Here is a 17,589-nt window from a genome sequence, read left to right on the forward strand (position 1 = left end):
AAACAAACGTGTTGACGTCTCTTTAACTTTCAAACTTTCACATGAAGAAGAATTAATGATTAAATTCTTTAAATCAGTTTCTGAACTTTGCTTTTAAAGAGCGATGCTTTTATTTTGAAGGCCTGAGTCTCCTGATGACTTTATGAACTTTAATAAATGATCAAAACTCCTAGTTTTTATAAAGAAAACGACGTTTGTGATTTCACTGTGAAACAAGAAGAAATCACATTAAACAAAAACTCACATTATTTTAGTTTGAAGTTTCCTGTTCAAGCTTTAAAAAGTCATAAAATAAAAATGTTATCAATAATAAACCTGTTTGTTATATTTTATGATAATAAATAACAGACCTCAGTGAACACGTGTTCTTATATTAATGTTAATAATAATGTTTTGTTGTTTTCACACAGATTTGTTGTTTAATCAAAGATATTTTTAATTATTTTATTTCAGTTTTTATAAAAAAACAAAATCAAACTGAGAAGAAATCAAAAACCTTTATTGCATCATCGTCGTCTCTGCGTCACATTAAGGAATGACCCTCGCACAGAGGGTGACCACGCCCCCTGCAGTTGACCACGCCTCCCACGGGGCACCTGCAGTTGACCCCGCCCCCTATGCACTCCCCTGTCTTTAACCCCGCCCCCCGATGTCCCCTGCAGTTGACCCCGCCCCCTGCTCAATCACCTGTAGTTGACCCCGCCCCCTGTAGTTGACCCCGCCCCTGATGCCACCTGTAGTTGACCCCGCCCACTGTTCGGTCACCTGTAGTTGACCCCGCCCCTGATGTCACCTGTAGTTGACCCCGCCCCTGATGCCACCTGTAGTTGACCCCGCCCACTGTTCGGTCACCTGTAGTTGACCCGCCCCCCGTAGCTGACCCCGCCCCTCCTTCATCACTTCCTGTCACGTGATTCTGAGTTAAAACATGCGGATAAAGGAAAAAACAGATGTCACAAACATCTGCAGGAAGAACAGAAGAAGAGGGTGAGCTCAGAGTCCATGACATCACTTCCTCCTACAGACGGACACGTGTATAACTTAAAAAAACAAAAAACTCCTCCTCCTCCTCCTCTTCATCACCCTGTACACCCCCCCCCCCCCCCCCCCCCCCCCCCCCGGTGGAGGGCGTCTCTGCTGGTCCCGGTCCTGGCGCTGGTCTAGCGTTTGGACAGCTCGTTGGAGAGCCAGTCCAGACCCTCGTACAGACCCGTGCCCTGGGTGGCACAGGTGGCCTGGACGTGCCACTGGGGAGACACAGGGACGCGGTCACACAGGTGTGTGTGTGTGTGTGTGTGTGTGTGTGTGTGTGTGCGTGTGTGTGTGTAGCGTGTGTAATGTGTGTGTAGCATGTGTGTAGCATGTAGCGTGTGTGTAGCATGTAGCATGTGTGTAGCGTGTAGCGTGTGTGTAGTGTGGTTAGCGTGTGTGTAACATGTGCATGTAGCACGTGTGTTGTGCGTGTAGCGTGTGCATGTAGCATGTAGCACGTGTGTGTAGCGTGTGTGTGTGTAGCATGTAGCGTGTGTAGCGTGTGTGTGTGTAGCATGTAGCGTGTGTGTGTAGCATGTAGCGTGTGTGTAGTGTGTGTGTAGCATGTAGCATGTGTGTAGCGTGTGTGTAGCATGTAGCATGTGTGTAACATGCGTGTAGCATGTAGCACGTGTGTGTTGTGCGTGTAGTGTGATTAGCGTGTGGTTAGCGTGTGTGTAGCGTGTGTGTGTAGCATGTAGCGTGTGTAGCGTTGTGCGTGTAGCTCACGGTTCTGCTGCGGAGGCTGTGCAGGCCCAGCTTGTCGGTGAGTTCACTGACGCCCATGGCGTTTGGAAGATCCTGTTTGTTGGCGAACACCAGAAGAACCGCCTCCTTCAGCTCGTCCTCCTGGATCTGCACAGAGTCACGTGACCAGTGACATCACACCTGACATCAGACCTCTACAGTCATGTGACCAGTGACATCATATCTCTACAGTCATGTGACCCGTGACATCACACCTCTACAGTCATCACACCTCTACAGAGTCATGTGACCGGTGACATCACACCTGACATCAGACCTCTACAGAGTCACGTGACCAGTGACATCACACCTGACATCAGTCCTCTACAGAGTCATGTGACCAGTGACATCACACCTGACATCAGTCCTCTACAGAGTCATGTGACCAGTGACATCACACCTGACATCAGTCCTCTACAGCCATGTGACCAGTGACATCACACCTGACATCAGACCTCTACAGCCATGTGACCAGTGACATCACACCTGACATCAGACCTCTACAGACATGTGACTGATGACATCACACCTCTACAGTCATGTGACTGATGACATCACACCTCTACAGTCATGTGACCGATGACATCACACCTGACATCAGACCTCTACAGCCATGTGACCAGTGACATCACACCTGACATCAGACCTCTACAGCCATGTGACCAGTGACATCACACCTGACATCAGACCTCTACAGCCATGTGACCAGTGACATCACACCTGACATCAGACCTCTACAGTCATGTGACCGATGACATCACACCTCTACAGTCATGTGACCGATGACATCACACCTCTACAGTCATGTCATGTGACCGGTGACATCACACCTCTACAGTCATGTGACCGATGACATCACACCTCTACAGTCATGTCATGTGACCGGTGACATCACACCTCTACAGTCATGTGACCGGTGACATCACACCTCTACAGTCATGTGACTGATGACATCACACCTCTACAGTCATGTGACTGATGACATCACACCTCTACAGTCATGTGACCAGTGACATCACACCTCTACAGTCATGTGACTGATGACATCACACCTCTACAGTCATGTGACTGATGACATCACACCTCTACAGTCATGTGACCAGTGACATCAGACCTCTACAGTCATGTGACCGATGACATCAGACCTCTACAGTCATGTGACCGATGACATCAGACCTCTACAGTCATGTGACCGATGACATCACACCTCTACAGTCATGTGACCGCTGACATCACACCTCAGCTGGAGTGAAGCTGAAACTCACCATCTTAGAAAGTTCCTCTGCTGACTCTGCTACTCTCTCTCTGTCGTTACTGTCCACCACGAAGATCAGACCCTGCACAGGAAACAGGAAACACACAGGGAACACACAGGAAACACACAGGGAACACACAGGGAACACACAGGAAACACACAGGGAACAGGAAACAGGAAACACACAGGGAACACACAGGAAACACAGGGAACACACAGGGAACAGACAGGAAACACACAGGGAACAATAAACAGACAGGGAACACACAGGAAACAGAGAGGGAACAGACAGGGAACAGACAGGAAACAGGAAACAGAGAGGGAACACACAGGGAACAGGAAACACACAGGGAACACACAGGAAACAGACAGGAAACAGACAGGGAACGTACAGGAAACAGACAGGGAACAGGAAACAGACAGGAAACAGACAGGAAACAGACAGGGAACAGACAGGAAACACACAGGAAACAGACAGGAAACAGACAGGAAACAGACAGGAAACACACAGGGAACAGACAGGGAACAGACAGGAAACAGGAAACAGACAGGGAACACACAGGGAACAGACAGGGAACAGACAGGAAACAGACAGGAAACAGGAAACAGACAGGGAACACACAGGGAACAGACAGGGAACAGACAGGAAACAGACAGGAAACAGGAAACAGACAGGGAACACACAGGGAACAGACAGGGAACAGACAGGGAACAGACAGGAAACAGGAAACAGACAGGGAACAGGAAACAGACAGGAAACAGGGAACAGACAGGAAACACACAGGAAACAGACAGGGAACACTTTAATTTGTTGATTTTGATTTAACTTTGTTCTGGTTCTGGTTCTATGTGTTCTGGTTCTGTGTGTTCTGGTTCTGTACCTGTGTGTTCTGGTTCTGTGTGTTCTGGTTCTGGTTCTGTACCGTGTGTTCTGGTTCTGGTTCTGTACCCGTGTGTTCTGGTTCTGTGTGTTCTGGTTCTGTACCTGTGTGTTCTGGTTCTGTACCTGTTGTGTTCTGGTTCTGGTTCTGTGTGTTCTGGTTCTGTGTGTTCTGGTTCTGTACCTGTGTGTTCTGGTTCTGTGTGTTCTGGTTCTGTACCTGAGTGTTCTGGTTCTGTACCTGTGTGTTCTGGTTCTGGTTCTGTGTGTTCTGGTTCTGGTTCTGTACCTGTGTGTTCTGGTTCTGGTTCTGTACCCGTGTGTTCTGGTTCTGTACCTGTGTGTTCTGGTTCTGTGTGTTCTGGTTCTGTACCTGTGTGTTCTGGTTCTGGACCCGTGTGTTCTGGTTCTGTACCTGTGTGTTCTGGTTCTGTGTGTTCTGGTTCTGTGTGTTCTGGTTCTGTACCTGTGTGTTCTGGTTCTGGTTCTGTGTGTTCTGGTTCTGGTTCTGTACCTGTGTGTTCTGGTTCTGGTTCTGTACCCGTGTGTTCTGGTTCTGTACCTGTGTGTTCTGGTTCTGTACCTGAGTGTTCTGGTTCTGGTTCTGTACCTGTGTGTTCTGGTCCTGGACCTGTGTGTTCTGGTTCTGTACCTGTGTGTTCTGGTTCTGTACCTGTGTGTTCTGGTTCTGGTTCTGTACCTGTGTGTTCTGGTCCTGGACCTGTGTGTTCTGGTTCTGGACCTGTGTGTTCTGGTTCTGTACCTGTGTGTTCTGGTTCTGTACCTGTGTGTTCTGGTTCTGTGTGTTCTGGTTCTGTACCCGTGTGTTCTGGTTCTGGTTCTGTGTGTTCTGGTTCTGTACCTGTGTGTTCTGGAAGTAGTGTCTCCACAGCGGTCGGATCTTGTCCTGCCCACCGACGTCCCACACGGTGAAACAGATGTTCTTGTACTCGACCGTCTCCACATTAAAACCTGCCACACACACACACACACACACACACACACACACACACACACACACACACACACACACACACACACACACACACACACACACACACACACACACACACACACACACACACACACACACACACACACACACACACACACACACACACACACACACACACACACACACACACACACACACACACACACACACACACACGGTGACGTGTCGGTGACGTGTCGGTGACGTGACGGTGACGTGTCGGTGACGTGTCGGTGACGTGACGGTGACGTGTCGGTGATGTGACGGTGACGTGTCGGTGACGTGACGGTGACGTGTCGGTGACGTGTCGGTGACGTGACGGTGACGTGTCGGTGATGTGACGGTGACGTGTCGGTGATGTGTGGGTGACGTGTCGGTGACGTGTCGGTGACGTGTCGGTGACGTGTCGCTGATGTCGGTGACGTGTGGGTGATGTGACGGTGACGTGTCGGTGATGTGACGGTGACGTGTCGGTGATGTGTCGGTGACGTGTCGCTGATGTCGGTGACGTGTGGGTGATGTGACGGTGACGTGTCGGTGATGTGTCGGTGACGTGTCGGTGACGTGTCGGTGACGTGTCGGTGATGTGTCGGTGACGTGTCGGTGACGTGTCGGTGATGTGTCGGTGACGTGTCGGTGACGTGTCGGTGATGTGACGGTGATGTGTCGCTGATGTCGGTGACGTGTCGGTGACGTGTCGCTGATGTCGGTGACGTGTCGGTGACGTGTCGGTGACGTGACGGTGACGTGACGGTGACGTGACGGTGATGGCGGTGACTTGTCGGTGATGTCGGTGGCGTGTCGGTGATGTGACGGTGATGGCGGTGACTTGTCGGTGATGTCGGTGGCGTGTCGGTGACGTGTCAGTGACGTGTCGGTGGTAGTTACCGATGGTTGGGATGGTGGTGACGATCTCTCCGAGCTTCAGTTTGTAGAGGATCGTTGTTTTTCCAGCTGCGTCCAAACCGACTGAAAACACACGGATGAGAAACGTTAAACGCTGTCACAGCGACGAGCGTCAAACCTGCGTTTACGTTAGCGGCTAAGACGGAGACGAGCGTCAAACCTGCGTTTACGTTAGCGGCTAAGACGGAGACGAGCGTCAAACCTGCGTTTACGTTAGCGGCTAAGACGGAGACGAGCGTCAAACCTGCGTTTACTTTAACCGTCAAACCTGCGTTTACTTTAACCGTCAAACCTGCGTTAACTTTAACCGTCAAACCTGCGTTTAATTTAACCGTTAAACCTGCGTTAACTTTAACCGTCAAACCTGCGTTTACTTTAACCGACAAACCTGCGTTAACTTTAACCGTCAAACCTGCGTTTACTTTAACCGTCAAACCTGCGTTAACTTTAACCGTTAAACCTGCGTTTACTTTAACCGTCAAACCTGCGTTAACTTTAACCGTCAAACCTGCGTTTACTTTAACCGTTAAACCTGCGTTTACTTTAACCGTCAAACCTGCGTTAACTTCAACCGTTAAACCTGCGTTAACTTTAACCGTCAAACCTGCGTTAACTTTAACCGTCAAACCTGCGTTTACTTTAACCGTCAAACCTGCGTTTACTTTAACCGTTAAACCTGCGTTTACTTTAACCGTCAAACCTGCGTTAACTTTAACCGTCAAACCTGCGTTTACTTTAACCGACAAACCTGCGTTAACTTTAACCGTCAAACCTGCGTTAACTTTAACCGTCAAACCTGCGTTTACTTTAACCGACAAACCTGCGTTAACTTTAACCGACAAACCTGCGTTAACTTTAACCGTCAAACCTGCGTTAACTTTAACCGTCAAACCTGCGTTTACTTTAACCGCTAAACCTGCGTTAACTTTAACCGTCAAACCTGCGTTTACTTTAACCGTCAAACCTGCGTTAACTTTAACCGTCAAACCTGCGTTTACTTTAACCAACCGCTAAACCTGCGTTAACTTTAACCGTCAAACCTGCGTTTACTTTAACCGTCAAACCTGCGTTTACTTTAACCGTTAAACCTGCGTTTACTTTAACCGACAAACCTGCGTTAACTTTAACCGACAAACCTGCGTTAACTTTAACCGTTAAACCTGCGTTAACTTTAACCGTTAAACCTGCGTTAACTTTAACCGTCAAACCTGCGTTTACTTTAACCGACAAACCTGCGTTAACTTTAACCGTTAAACCTGCGTTTACTTTAACCGTCAAACCTGCGTTAACTTTAACCGTTAAACCTGCGTTAACTTTAACCGACAAACCTGCGTTTACTTTAACCGTTAAACCTGCGTTTACTTTAACCGTCAAACCTGCGTTAACTTTAACCGTTAAACCTGCGTTTACTTTAACCGTCAAACCTGCGTTAACTTTAACCGTCAAACCTGCGTTAACTTTAACCGTCAAACCTGCGTTAACTTTAACCGACAAACCTGCGTTTACTTTAACCGTTAAACCTGCGTTTACTTTAACCGTCAAACCTGCGTTAACTTTAACCGTTAAACCTGCGTTTACTTTAACCGTCAAACCTGCGTTAACTTTAACCGTCAAACCTGCGTTAACTTTAACCGTCAAACCTGCGTTAACTTTAACCGACAAACCTGCGTTAACTTTAACCGTTAAACCTGCGTTAACTTTAACCGTTAAACCTGCGTTTACTTTAACCGTTAAACCTGCGTTAACTTTAACCGTCAAACCTGCGTTAACTTTAACCGTTAAACCTGCGTTAACTTTAACCGTCAAACCTGCGTTTACTTTAACCGTTAAACCTGCGTTTACTTTAACCGTTAAACCTGCGTTAACTTTAACCGTTAAACCTGCGTTAACTTTAACCGTTAAACCTGCGTTAACTTTAACCGTCAAACCTGCGTTAACTTTAACCGTCAAACCTGCGTTTACGTTAGCGGCTGAGACGGAGACGAGCGTCAAACCTGCGTTAACTTTAACCGTCAAACCTGCGTTAACTTTAACCGTCAAACCTGCGTTTACGTTAGCGGCTAAAACGGAGACGAGCGTCAAACCTGCGTTTACGTTAGCGGCTGAGACGGAGACGAGCGTCAAACCTGCGTTTACTTTAACCGTCAAACCTGCGTTAACTTTAACCGTCAAACCTGCGTTAACTTTAACCGTCAAACCTGCGTTAACTTTAACCGTCAAACCTGCGTTAACTTTAACCGTTAAACCTGCGTTTACTTTAACCGTCAAACCTGCGTTAACTTTAACCGTCAAACCTGCGTTTACTTTAACCGTCAAACCTGCGTTAACTTTAACCGTTAAACCTGCGTTAACTTTAACCGTCAAACCTGCGTTAACTTTAACCGTCAAACCTGCGTTTACTTTAACCGTCAAACCTGCGTTAACTTTAACCGTTAAACCTGCGTTAACTTTAACCGTCAAACCTGCGTTAACTTTAACCGTCAAACCTGCGTTAACTTTAACCGTCAAACCTGCGTTTACGTTAGCGGCTAAGACGGAGACGAGCGTCAAACCTGCGTTTACGTTAGCGGCTGAGACGGAGACGAGCGTCAAACCTGCGTTTACGTTAGCGGCTAAAACAGAGACGACCGTCAAACCTGCGTTAACTTTAACCGTCAAACCTGCGTTAACTTTAACCGTCAAACCTGCGTTAACTTTAACCGTCAAACCTGCGTTAACTTTAACCGTCAAACCTGCGTTTACGTTAGCGGCTAAGACGGAGACGAGCGTCAAACCTGCGTTTACTTTAACCGTCAAACCTGCGTTTACTTTAACCGTCAAACCTGCGTTAACTTTAACCGTCAAACCTGCGTTTACGTTAGCAGCTAAGACGGAGACGAGCGTCAAACCTGCGTTTACGTTAGCGGCTAAAACAGAGACGACCGTCAAACCTGCGTTAACTTTAACCGTCAAACCTGCGTTAACTTTAACCGTCAAACCTGCGTTAACTTTAACCGTCAAACCTGCGTTTACGTTAGCGGCTAAGACGGAGACGAGCGTCAAACCTGCGTTTACTTTAACCGTCAAACCTGCGTTAACTTTAACCGTCAAACCTGCGTTTACGTTAGCGGCTAAGACGGAGACGAGCGTCAAACCTGCGTTTACTTTAACCGTCAAACCTGCGTTAACTTTAACCGTCAAACCTGCGTTTACGTTAGCGGCTAAGACGGAGACGAGCGCCAAACCTGCGTTAACTTTAACCGTTAAACCTGCGTTTACTTTAACCGTCAAACCTGCGTTTACTTTAACCGTCAAACCTGCGTTTACTTTAACCGTCAAACCTGCGTTTACTTTAACCGTCAAACCTGCGTTTACTTTAACCGTTAAACCTGCGTTTACTTTAACCGTTAAACCTGCGTTTACTTTAACCGTTAAACCTGCGTTAACTTTAACCGTCAAACCTGCGTTAACTTTAACCGTTAAACCTGCGTTAACTTTAACCGTCAAACCTGCGTTTACTTTAACCGTTAAACCTGCGTTTACTTTAACCGTCAAACCTGCGTTTACTTTAACCGTTAAACCTGCGTTAACTTTAACCGCCAAACCTGCGTTTACTTTAACCGTTAAACCTGCGTTAACTTTAACCGACAAACCTGCGTTAACTTTAACCGCTAAACCTGCGTTTACTTTAACCGTCAAACCTGCGTTAACTTTAACCGTTAAACCTGCGTTAACTTTAACCGACAAACCTGCGTTAACTTTAACCGTTAAACCTGCGTTTACTTTAACCGTTAAACCTGCGTTAACTTTAACCGTCAAACCTGCGTTTACTTTAACCGTCAAACCTGCGTTAACTTTAACCGTCAAACCTGCGTTAACTTTAACCGTCAAACCTGCGTTAACTTTAACCGACAAACCTGCGTTTACTTTAACCGTTAAACCTGCGTTAACTTTAACCGTCAAACCTGCGTTAACTTTAACCGTCAAACCTGCGTTAACTTTAACCGTCAAACCTGCGTTAACTTTAACCGTCAAACCTGCGTTAACTTTAACCGTCAAACCTGCATTAACTTTAACCATCAAACCTGCGTTAACTTTAACCGTCAAACCTGCGTTTACTTTAACCGTCAAACCTGCGTTTACTTTAACCGTCAAACCTGCGTTAACTTTAACCGTCAAACCTGCGTTTACTTTAACCGTCAAACCTGCGTTAACTTTAACCGTCAAACCTGCGTTTACTGTAACCGTCAAACCTGCGTTTACGTTAGCGGCTAAGACGGAAACGAGCGTCAAACCTGCGTTTACTTTAACCGCTAAACCTGCGTTTACTTTAACCGTTAAACCTGCGTTTACTTTAACCGTCAAACCTGCGTTTACTTTAACCGTCAAACCTGCGTTAACTTTAACCGTCAAACCTGCGTTTACTTTAACCGTCAAACCTGCGTTAACTTTAACCGTCAAACCTGCGTTAACTTTAACCGTCAAACCTGCGTTAACTTTAACCATCAAACCTGCGTTAACTTTAACCGTTAAACCTGCGTTAACTTTAACCGTTAAACCTGCGTTAACTTTAACCGTTAAACCTGCGTTAACTTTAACCGTTAAACCTGCGTTAACTTTAACCGTCAAACCTGCGTTAACTTTAACCGTTAAACCTGCGTTAACTTTAACCGTTAAACCTGCGTTAACTTTAGCCACCACTTTAGCTTGTCTCTGTTTGTGACCAGCGTCAGAAACAGACGTTAAAACAGAGACAAGCGTCAGAAACAGCCGCTAAACTGACGCCGACAGACCGGCAGAGGCACCGGCAGAGGCACCGGCAGAGGCACCGGCAGAGGCACCGTTAGCCCTGGGGGTTAGCATGTTAGCATGTGGCGGCTAACTGTGTTAGCATCTGTTTGCTTCTGTTTCTACAGGTTTTCAGGTGAAGTTCAAGATTTGATTCAAACAAACGAGACTTCACATCCGAGACGAGACAAGACGAGACTTCACATCCGAGAACAGACGAGAGTTCAGTGCGTTTGAACATCAACACCAGAGGGTAGACAGGGTTCAGCTGGTTAGCCTAGCCCCGGAGCTAGTTAGCCTAGCCTCGGAGCTAGTTAGCCTAGCCTCGGAGCTAGTTAGCCTAGCCCCGGAGCTAGCTAGCCTAGCCTCGGAGCTAGTTAGCCTAGCCTAGCCCGGACTCACCCATCAGTATCCTCATCTGTTTCTTCCCGAAGAACTTGGCGAACAGGCTCGAGATCGTCAGACCCATTTTATAAAAGCGTCCCGGTTCCGCGGCGGGAGGAGTAAAAGCCTGACGCGGAGAAAGTGAGCCGGTGAGTCCGGGAGAAGCCGCTGCTCGGAGCCGCAGAGGAGGAGAACCGACCGGGGAAGAACCGGGGAAGCACCGGAGCGGGGCGGAGATGACCGGAGTGGGCGCAGCTCTGCTCGGTGCCACGTCCAGGCCAACGCGGAGCAAATGACGTCACTGCGGCGCTGCGTTCACGCTCCACTGGAAGAATCGGACACGTTTATTCATGATGTTTTTTTAAATTAAAATATAATTATTTAGATATTTTTTAAATTAAAAACACACAGTAATTTAGATATGTTGGAAATTAAAATAATAATTTCGTTATATTTAAAATTAAAAAAGTTAGTTTTGTTCTCCGTGTTGTTGTTTTTTCCTCCGTGTTGTTGTTTTTCCTCAGTGTTGGTTTTTCCTGAGCGCAGTGAACGCAGCCTCAGGTTCCCGCCTCCTCCGGCTCCAGTTCCGGCTCAGACCAAGATGGCGGCCGTTCGCTGACGGTTCCTGCTGAACTCAGGCTCCTGTTTATTTTCACTCTTTAACACTTTAACAGTTTAACACTTTAACACTTAAACACTTAAACACTTTAACGCTTTAATTCTTTAACTCTTTAATTGAACCCGCTGTGAAGCCGCTGTCTTTCAGGTGAGATCCGGAGATTTGTGTCCAAACTGCTGAAGAACGGAAACATTCAACATTACTACACTTTAATTATGCTTATTTATATTTATTTATATTTTATACTTTATTTATATTTAACACTTTAATTATGCTTATTTATATTTAACACTTTAATTATGCTTATTTATATTTAACACTTTAATTATGCTTATTTATATTTAACACTTTAATTATGCTTATTTATATTTAACACTTTAATTATGCTTATTTATATTTAACACTTTAATTATGCTTATTTATATTTAACACTTTAATTATGCTTATTTATATTTAACACTTTAATTATGCTTATTTATATTTAATTATATTTTATACTTTATTTATATTTTATATTTTATTTACATTTTATATTTTATACTTTATGCTTTTTTGTATTTAATTATATTTTATACTTTAATTATATTTAATTATATTTTATACTTTAATTATATTTTATATTTTATTTATAGTTTAGACTTTATTTATGCTTTTTTATATTTTATACTTTTATTTAGACTTTATTTATATTTAATATTTTATTTATATTTAATTATATTTAATATTTTAGACTTTATTTATATTTTTTATACTTTATTTATATTTTTATTTGTTTATAATTTATACTTTATATTTTATACTTTTATTTTATACTTTATTTATATTTTTATTTATTTAGATTTTAGACTTTATTTATATTTAAACTTGTCTAAATGAATCTGACTCATTTATTTAATTAACAGATTAAAACACGTGATAATGTTTAAATGTGTAAACATTTAAACATTAATCTAATGATTTATTATAGATTATTATTTATGAGAAGTTTCCTTTTAATCATTAAAAATATATATTTTTATGAACATTAATGTCTTTATTAATTATTCTGTGGTTATTTTTAATTATTCTAAATTCAGTTTTATTTAAATTAATTTGATATAAATTAATTTGATATAAACATGTTTTAGTGTTTTATCTGTTGTATTTTATACAGATGAACTCATAATAACAGCCGGTGTGTTGGTCCTGGTCCGGTCTGAAGGGTCCGGTCTTAGGGGTCCGGTCTGAGGGGTCCGGTCTGAGGGTCCGGTCTGAGGGTCCGGTCTGAGGGGTCCGGTCTGAGGGTCCGGTCTGAGGGTCCGGTCTGAGGGTCCGGTCTGAGGGTCCGGTCTGAGGGTCCGGTCTGAGGGGTCCGGTCTGAGGGGTCCGGTCTGAGGGTCCGGTCTGAGGGTCCGGTCTGAGGGGTCCGGTCTGAGGGTCCGGTCTGAGGGTCCGGTCTGAGGGTCCGGTCTGAGGGGTCCGGTCTGAGGGGTCCGGTCTGAGGGTCCGGTCTGAGGGTCCGGTCTGAGGGGTCCGGTCTGAGGGTCCGGTCTGAGGGTCCGGTCTGAGGGTCCGGTCTGAGGGGTCCGGTCTGAGGGTCCGGTCTGAGGGTCCGGTCTGAGGGTCCGGTCTGAGGGGTCCGGTCTGAGGGGTCCGGTCTGAGGGGTCCGGTCTGAGGGTCCGGTCTGACGGGTCCGGTCTGAGGGTCCGGTCTGACCCTCAGTCATGGAGAAGTTCGGGATGAGCTTCGGGGGCGGGGCCGGCAGGAAGGAGCTGCTGGAGACCATCGAGACCCAGAAGAAGCAGCTGGTCCAGTACCAGAGCCGCTTCAAGGACGTGGTCCAGGCCTACAAGAGTCTGCTGAAGGAGAAGGAGGCGCTGGAGGCCGGGCTGAAGGTCCTGACGCTGACCCAGGAGCTGGACCTCAACCAGCAGGGCCGGGGCCCCTCCACCCCCCTGGACCTCCCAGAGGACGGCTGCTCGCTGCACAGCGAGGACAGCGTGGACACGGCGGCGTCAGTGGACACGCCCAGCGAGACCACCAGAGGGGACCAGAGCGAGGAGGACCAGGGGGAACCAGGAGCACGGTCCGGCTCAGCGGTACGTCCCGAAGCGTCTGCGTTTAAACTCAATCAGTCAAGAACACGAGTGAGCGGCGTGTTTGATGCGTCTGTGTTCTTCTGCAGGCGCTGAGGTCCGACCCGGACGCCGGCGGCTCTGAGAGCGGCGGCAGCGTGGGGGCGGAGCAGCAGCAGGCCACGCCCCCTCCCAGCACAGAGGCAGAGCGTCGCGTGGCGCAGCTGAAGAACCAGCTGAGCACGCTCACCAGCTCGCTCGCCACGGTGACGCAGGAGAAGTCCCGCATGGAGGCGAGCTTCCAGGCCGACAAGCGTCAGCTGAAACAGGAAGTGGAGGAGCTCCGGGAGCGCCTTGGCGCCGCGACGACGCAGCAGGAGGCGGAGCTGGACGCCCTGCGGCGTCAGCTGACGGAGAGCCGCGCCCGCGTCATCACGCAGCAGCACGAGCGCGAGCAGGAGCAGGGCGACCACGTGCAGCAGCTGCGGGAGCTGCAGCGCCTCCTGCAGCAGGAGCGCGACCTGCGGCAGGACGCCGAGCTGCGCCTGCAGGACGTCGCCGCCACGCTGATGACCACCTCACAGGCCCTGGACCGGGGCGCCGAGTCCGAGGCCCACCTGACCACGGCCCGGGAGGAGAGGGACGAGCTGAGGCGGAGGCTGCACGCCGCCGAGGAGGAGCGGGACGCACCGGACCCCCGGGTCCACGAGCTGCAGACGGAAGTGAGCCGGCTGCAGGGACACGCCCAGGAGCAGGTCGCCATGGAGACCAGGAAGGTGAGGGGGGGCCTGTGTGTGTGTGTGTGTGTGTGTGTGTGTGTGTGTGTGTGTGTGTGTGTGTGTGTGTGTGTGTTTGTTGTGTTGACCCTGTCGTGTGTGTGTGCAGGTGTGTGAGGCAGAGCGGCGCGTGTGTGTGTGTGTGTGTGTGTGTGTGTGTGTGTGTGTTGACCCTGTTGTAGGAGTGTGAGGCAGAGCGGCGTGTGTGTGTGTTGTGTTGACCCTGTCGTGTGTGTGTGTGTGTGTTGTGTTGACCCTGTCGTGTGTGTGTGTGTGTGCAGGTGTGTGAGGCAGAGCGGCGTGTGTGTGTGTTGTGTTGACCCTGTCGTGTGTGTGTGTGTGTGCAGGTGTGTGAGGCAGAGCGGCGTGTGTGTGTGTTGTGTTGACCCTGTCGTGTGTGTGTGTGTGTGCAGGTGTGTGAGGCAGAGCGGCGTGCTCAGGCAGCAGAGCGCCGTGCGTGCGTCCTGGAGCAGCGGGTGAGTGAAGTGTCGGAGCTGCTGGGCTCGTGTGAGCGCAGGAAGCAGAGGGAGCTGCAGACGTGCCAGAGGCTGCGGGAGCGGCTGCTGCAGCTGGACGCCGAGAACAAGGCGCTCGCCGCCGGCGCCTCGGGCCGCACGGCGTTCGACCCGGGCGCCGACGAGTCGCTGCTGGACGTGAGCGCGCTGAAGGAGAAGCTGGAGAAGGTGAAGACGCTGCTGAAGCTGGCGGCTCAGAGGAACCCGGACCTGAGCGTCACGGAGCCCACGGAGCCGCGGGCGGAGCCGGGCGAGGACGCCGCCGCCGCATCGGAGCTGCAGCAGCTGAGGGACGAGTTTGAACGCTACAAGCTGCGAGCGCAGGTGGTGCTGAAGAACAAGAACGCCAAAGATGGCTGCCAGGCGAGGGAGCTGGAGGAGACGCGGGACCAGCTGTGCGAGCTGAAGGAGAAGTACATCAACCTGCGCATCCAGAGCGACGAGGCCGACGCTCGCCACCGCCGCCAGCTGGAGGAGCGGCAGCAGGCGGCGGCGGCGCTGCAGCACGCTCACAAACAGGAAGTGGAGCGCGTGGAGGCGCTGCACCGCGACGACCTGCTGCGTCTGGAGGCGGAGCTTCACAAACAGAGGGAGAGGACGGTGGCGCTGCTGGACGAGAAGGACGGCGAGCTGGAGAGGCTGCGGGCGGCCACGGCGCCCGGCTGCAGCGCCGATGCCAACGCCGCGGCTGAGGAACGCAGCGAGTCCGGCCCGGAGAGCGAGGGCGACATCATCAGCCAGGCGCTGCGGCGGGCGGCGCCCAACGAGCCCACGCTGCTGCTGTACGCCGAGCAGCTGGCCAGGAAGGAGGTGGAGGCGGGCGCGCTGCGGCGGCACAAACGGCGTCTGGAGGAGGACGTGCACCGGCTGCAGGCGGCGCTCGTCGCCAACGCCGAGCGCCACGGCGAGGAGGAGGCGGAGCTGCGAGCACAACTGGACAAACTGAGCCGAGACCGCAGCAGGGAGGGCGCCAACATGGAGTACCTGAAGAACGTCGTCTACAAGTTCCTGACGCTGCAGGACGCCAACGGGCGCCAGCAGACGCTCAACGCCATCCTCACCATCCTGCACTTCAGCCCGCAGGAGAGGCACAGCGTCAGCCGCCACCAGGGCGCCGCCTGGTGGAGGTAAAACACCCGAAGAAGAGACAGGGCGCCGCCTGGTGGAGGTAAAACACCCGAAGAAGAGACAGGGCGCCGCCTGGTGGAGGTAAAACACCCGAAGAAGAGACAGGGCGCCGCCTGGTGGAGGTAAAACACCTGAAGAAGAAACAGGGCGCCGCCTGGTGGAGGTAAAACACCTGAAGAAGAAACAGGGCGCCGCCTGGTGGAGGTAAAACACCCGAAGAAGAGACAGGGCGCCGCCTGGTGGAGGTAAAACACCTGAAGAAGAAACAGGGCGCCGCCTGGTGGAGGTAAAACACCTGAAGAAGAAACAGGGCGCCGCCTGGTGGAGGTAAAACACCTGAAGAAGAGACAGGGCGCCGCCTGGTGGAGGTAAAACACCCGAAGAAGAAACAGGGCGCCGCCTGGTGGAGGTAAAACACCCGAAGAAGAGACAGGGCGCCGCCTGGTGGAGGTAAAACACCTGAAGAAGAAATAGGGCGCCGCCTGGTGGAGGTAAAACACCTGAAGAAGAGACAGGGCGCCGCCTGGTGGAGGTAAAACACCCGAAGAAGAAACAGCGCTGGAGGACCAACCACAGAAGAAGAAAAGACGAAAGTTGATTTTCTTTAATTGTCTGAATATTTTTTTGATTCTTGTTAAATTAAAATATTTTTCCTGCTTCAAAAACAGTTTCTCAGCTTTTAGATCATTTATATTTATATTAATATTAATATTAATAAATATTAATTAATAATAAATAATAATATAAACCTAAAGCAGCAGCTGGGTTCAGATGTTTGTTTATAATAATTCACAGACGACGATTTGAAAACGATCAAAGTTCAGTTTTTAGATCAAAACTGAAAATTAACAGAAAATTATTAATAATCAAACTTTTTTTAATTTGTGAATCAATTAAATAAAAACAAGATTTCTTTAAAGAACAGATTCACAGATTATTAAATATGAAATATTATTAATTATTAATCTGAGTGTAAATGAACCGAAGAAGAAACTGAGACAAAAACTCTTCAGGAGAAGTTTTCTCTCATTGACTTCGACAAAAACTCACTTTAGAGCGACTGCGATGAGCCTGCTGCGTTCACATGACCTCAAGTCACTTTCTCATTGACTTCTACACAAACACACTTCCGTTAAAAGTTGCTCATGTTCTCATTGACTTCTACACAAACTCCCTTCTGTTTAAAGTTGCTCAGGTTCTCATTGACTTCTACACAAACACTCTTCTGTTTAAAGTTGCTCATGTTCTCATTGACTTCTACACAAACTCCCTTCTGTTTAAAGTTGCTCATGTTCTCATTGACTTCTACACAAACTCCCTTCTGTTTAAAGTTGCTCATGTTCTCATTGACTTCTACACAAACTCCCTTCTGTTTAAAGTTGCTCATGTTCTCATTGACTTCTACACAAACACACTTCTGTTTAAAGTTGCTCATGTTCTCATTGACTTCTACACAAACTCCCTTCTGTTTAAAGTTGCTCATGTTCTCATTGACTTCTACACAAACACTCTTCTGTTTAAAGTTGCTCAG

At 48.6% G+C, this 17,589-nt stretch overlaps 3 protein-coding genes across 3 annotated transcripts in view; 2 read left to right on the forward strand and 1 right to left on the reverse strand.

Moving 5' to 3' along the window:
• The window catches only part of irf5 (interferon regulatory factor 5), a 183,451-nt gene that overhangs the window by 79,500 nt on the left and 86,362 nt on the right, over nt 1–17,589 (forward strand). The gene's annotated exons all lie outside the window — the stretch shown is intronic.
• Nucleotides 888–11,228, reverse strand: LOC310962379 (ADP-ribosylation factor 4). Its single transcript, XM_083934834.1, has 7 exons — nt 10,984–11,228; nt 5,797–5,877; nt 4,777–4,886; nt 3,045–3,116; nt 1,762–1,887; nt 1,113–1,247; nt 888–1,082 (listed from the first exon to the last, which is right to left on the reverse strand). The coding sequence occupies exons 1-6, from the start codon at nt 11,048–11,050 to the stop codon at nt 1,161–1,163; spliced, it is 543 nt and encodes a 180-aa protein (XP_083790960.1). The 5' UTR covers nt 11,051–11,228; the 3' UTR covers nt 888–1,082; nt 1,113–1,160.
• gcc1 (GRIP and coiled-coil domain containing 1) lies at nt 13,214–16,193 on the forward strand. The gene is made up of 4 exons (XM_083934914.1): nt 13,214–13,246; nt 13,287–13,663; nt 13,750–14,415; nt 14,829–16,193. Exons 2-4 carry the CDS (start codon nt 13,289–13,291, stop codon nt 16,059–16,061), a joined length of 2,274 nt encoding a protein of 757 aa, XP_083791040.1. The 5' UTR covers nt 13,214–13,246; nt 13,287–13,288; the 3' UTR covers nt 16,062–16,193.

The sequence above is a fragment of the Echiichthys vipera genome (genome assembly GCF_963691815.1).
Source record: "Echiichthys vipera genome assembly, chromosome: 20".
Taxonomy (NCBI): domain Eukaryota; kingdom Metazoa; phylum Chordata; class Actinopteri; order Perciformes; family Trachinidae; genus Echiichthys; species Echiichthys vipera.

Excerpts from the sequence above, each read along its gene's own strand:
- LOC310962379 (XM_083934834.1), bottom strand. The coding sequence starts at position 11,050 with ATGGGTCTGACGATCTCGAGCCTGTTCGCCAAGTTCTTCGGGAAGAAA. Across the intron at positions 4,887-5,796 it reads CACCACCATCCCAACCATCG|GTTTTAATGTGGAGACGGTC; the intron begins GTAACTACCACC and ends TGTGTGTGGCAG. Across the intron at positions 3,117-4,776 it reads ACTACTTCCAGAACACACAG|GGTCTGATCTTCGTGGTGGA; the intron begins GTACAGAACCAG and ends TTTCCTGTGCAG.
- gcc1 (XM_083934914.1), top strand. The coding sequence starts at position 13,289 with ATGGAGAAGTTCGGGATGAGCTTCGGGGGCGGGGCCGGCAGGAAGGAG. Across the intron at positions 13,664-13,749 it reads GAGCACGGTCCGGCTCAGCG|GCGCTGAGGTCCGACCCGGA; the intron begins GTACGTCCCGAA and ends GTTCTTCTGCAG. Across the intron at positions 14,416-14,828 it reads TCGCCATGGAGACCAGGAAG|GTGTGTGAGGCAGAGCGGCG; the intron begins GTGAGGGGGGGC and ends GTGTGTGTGCAG.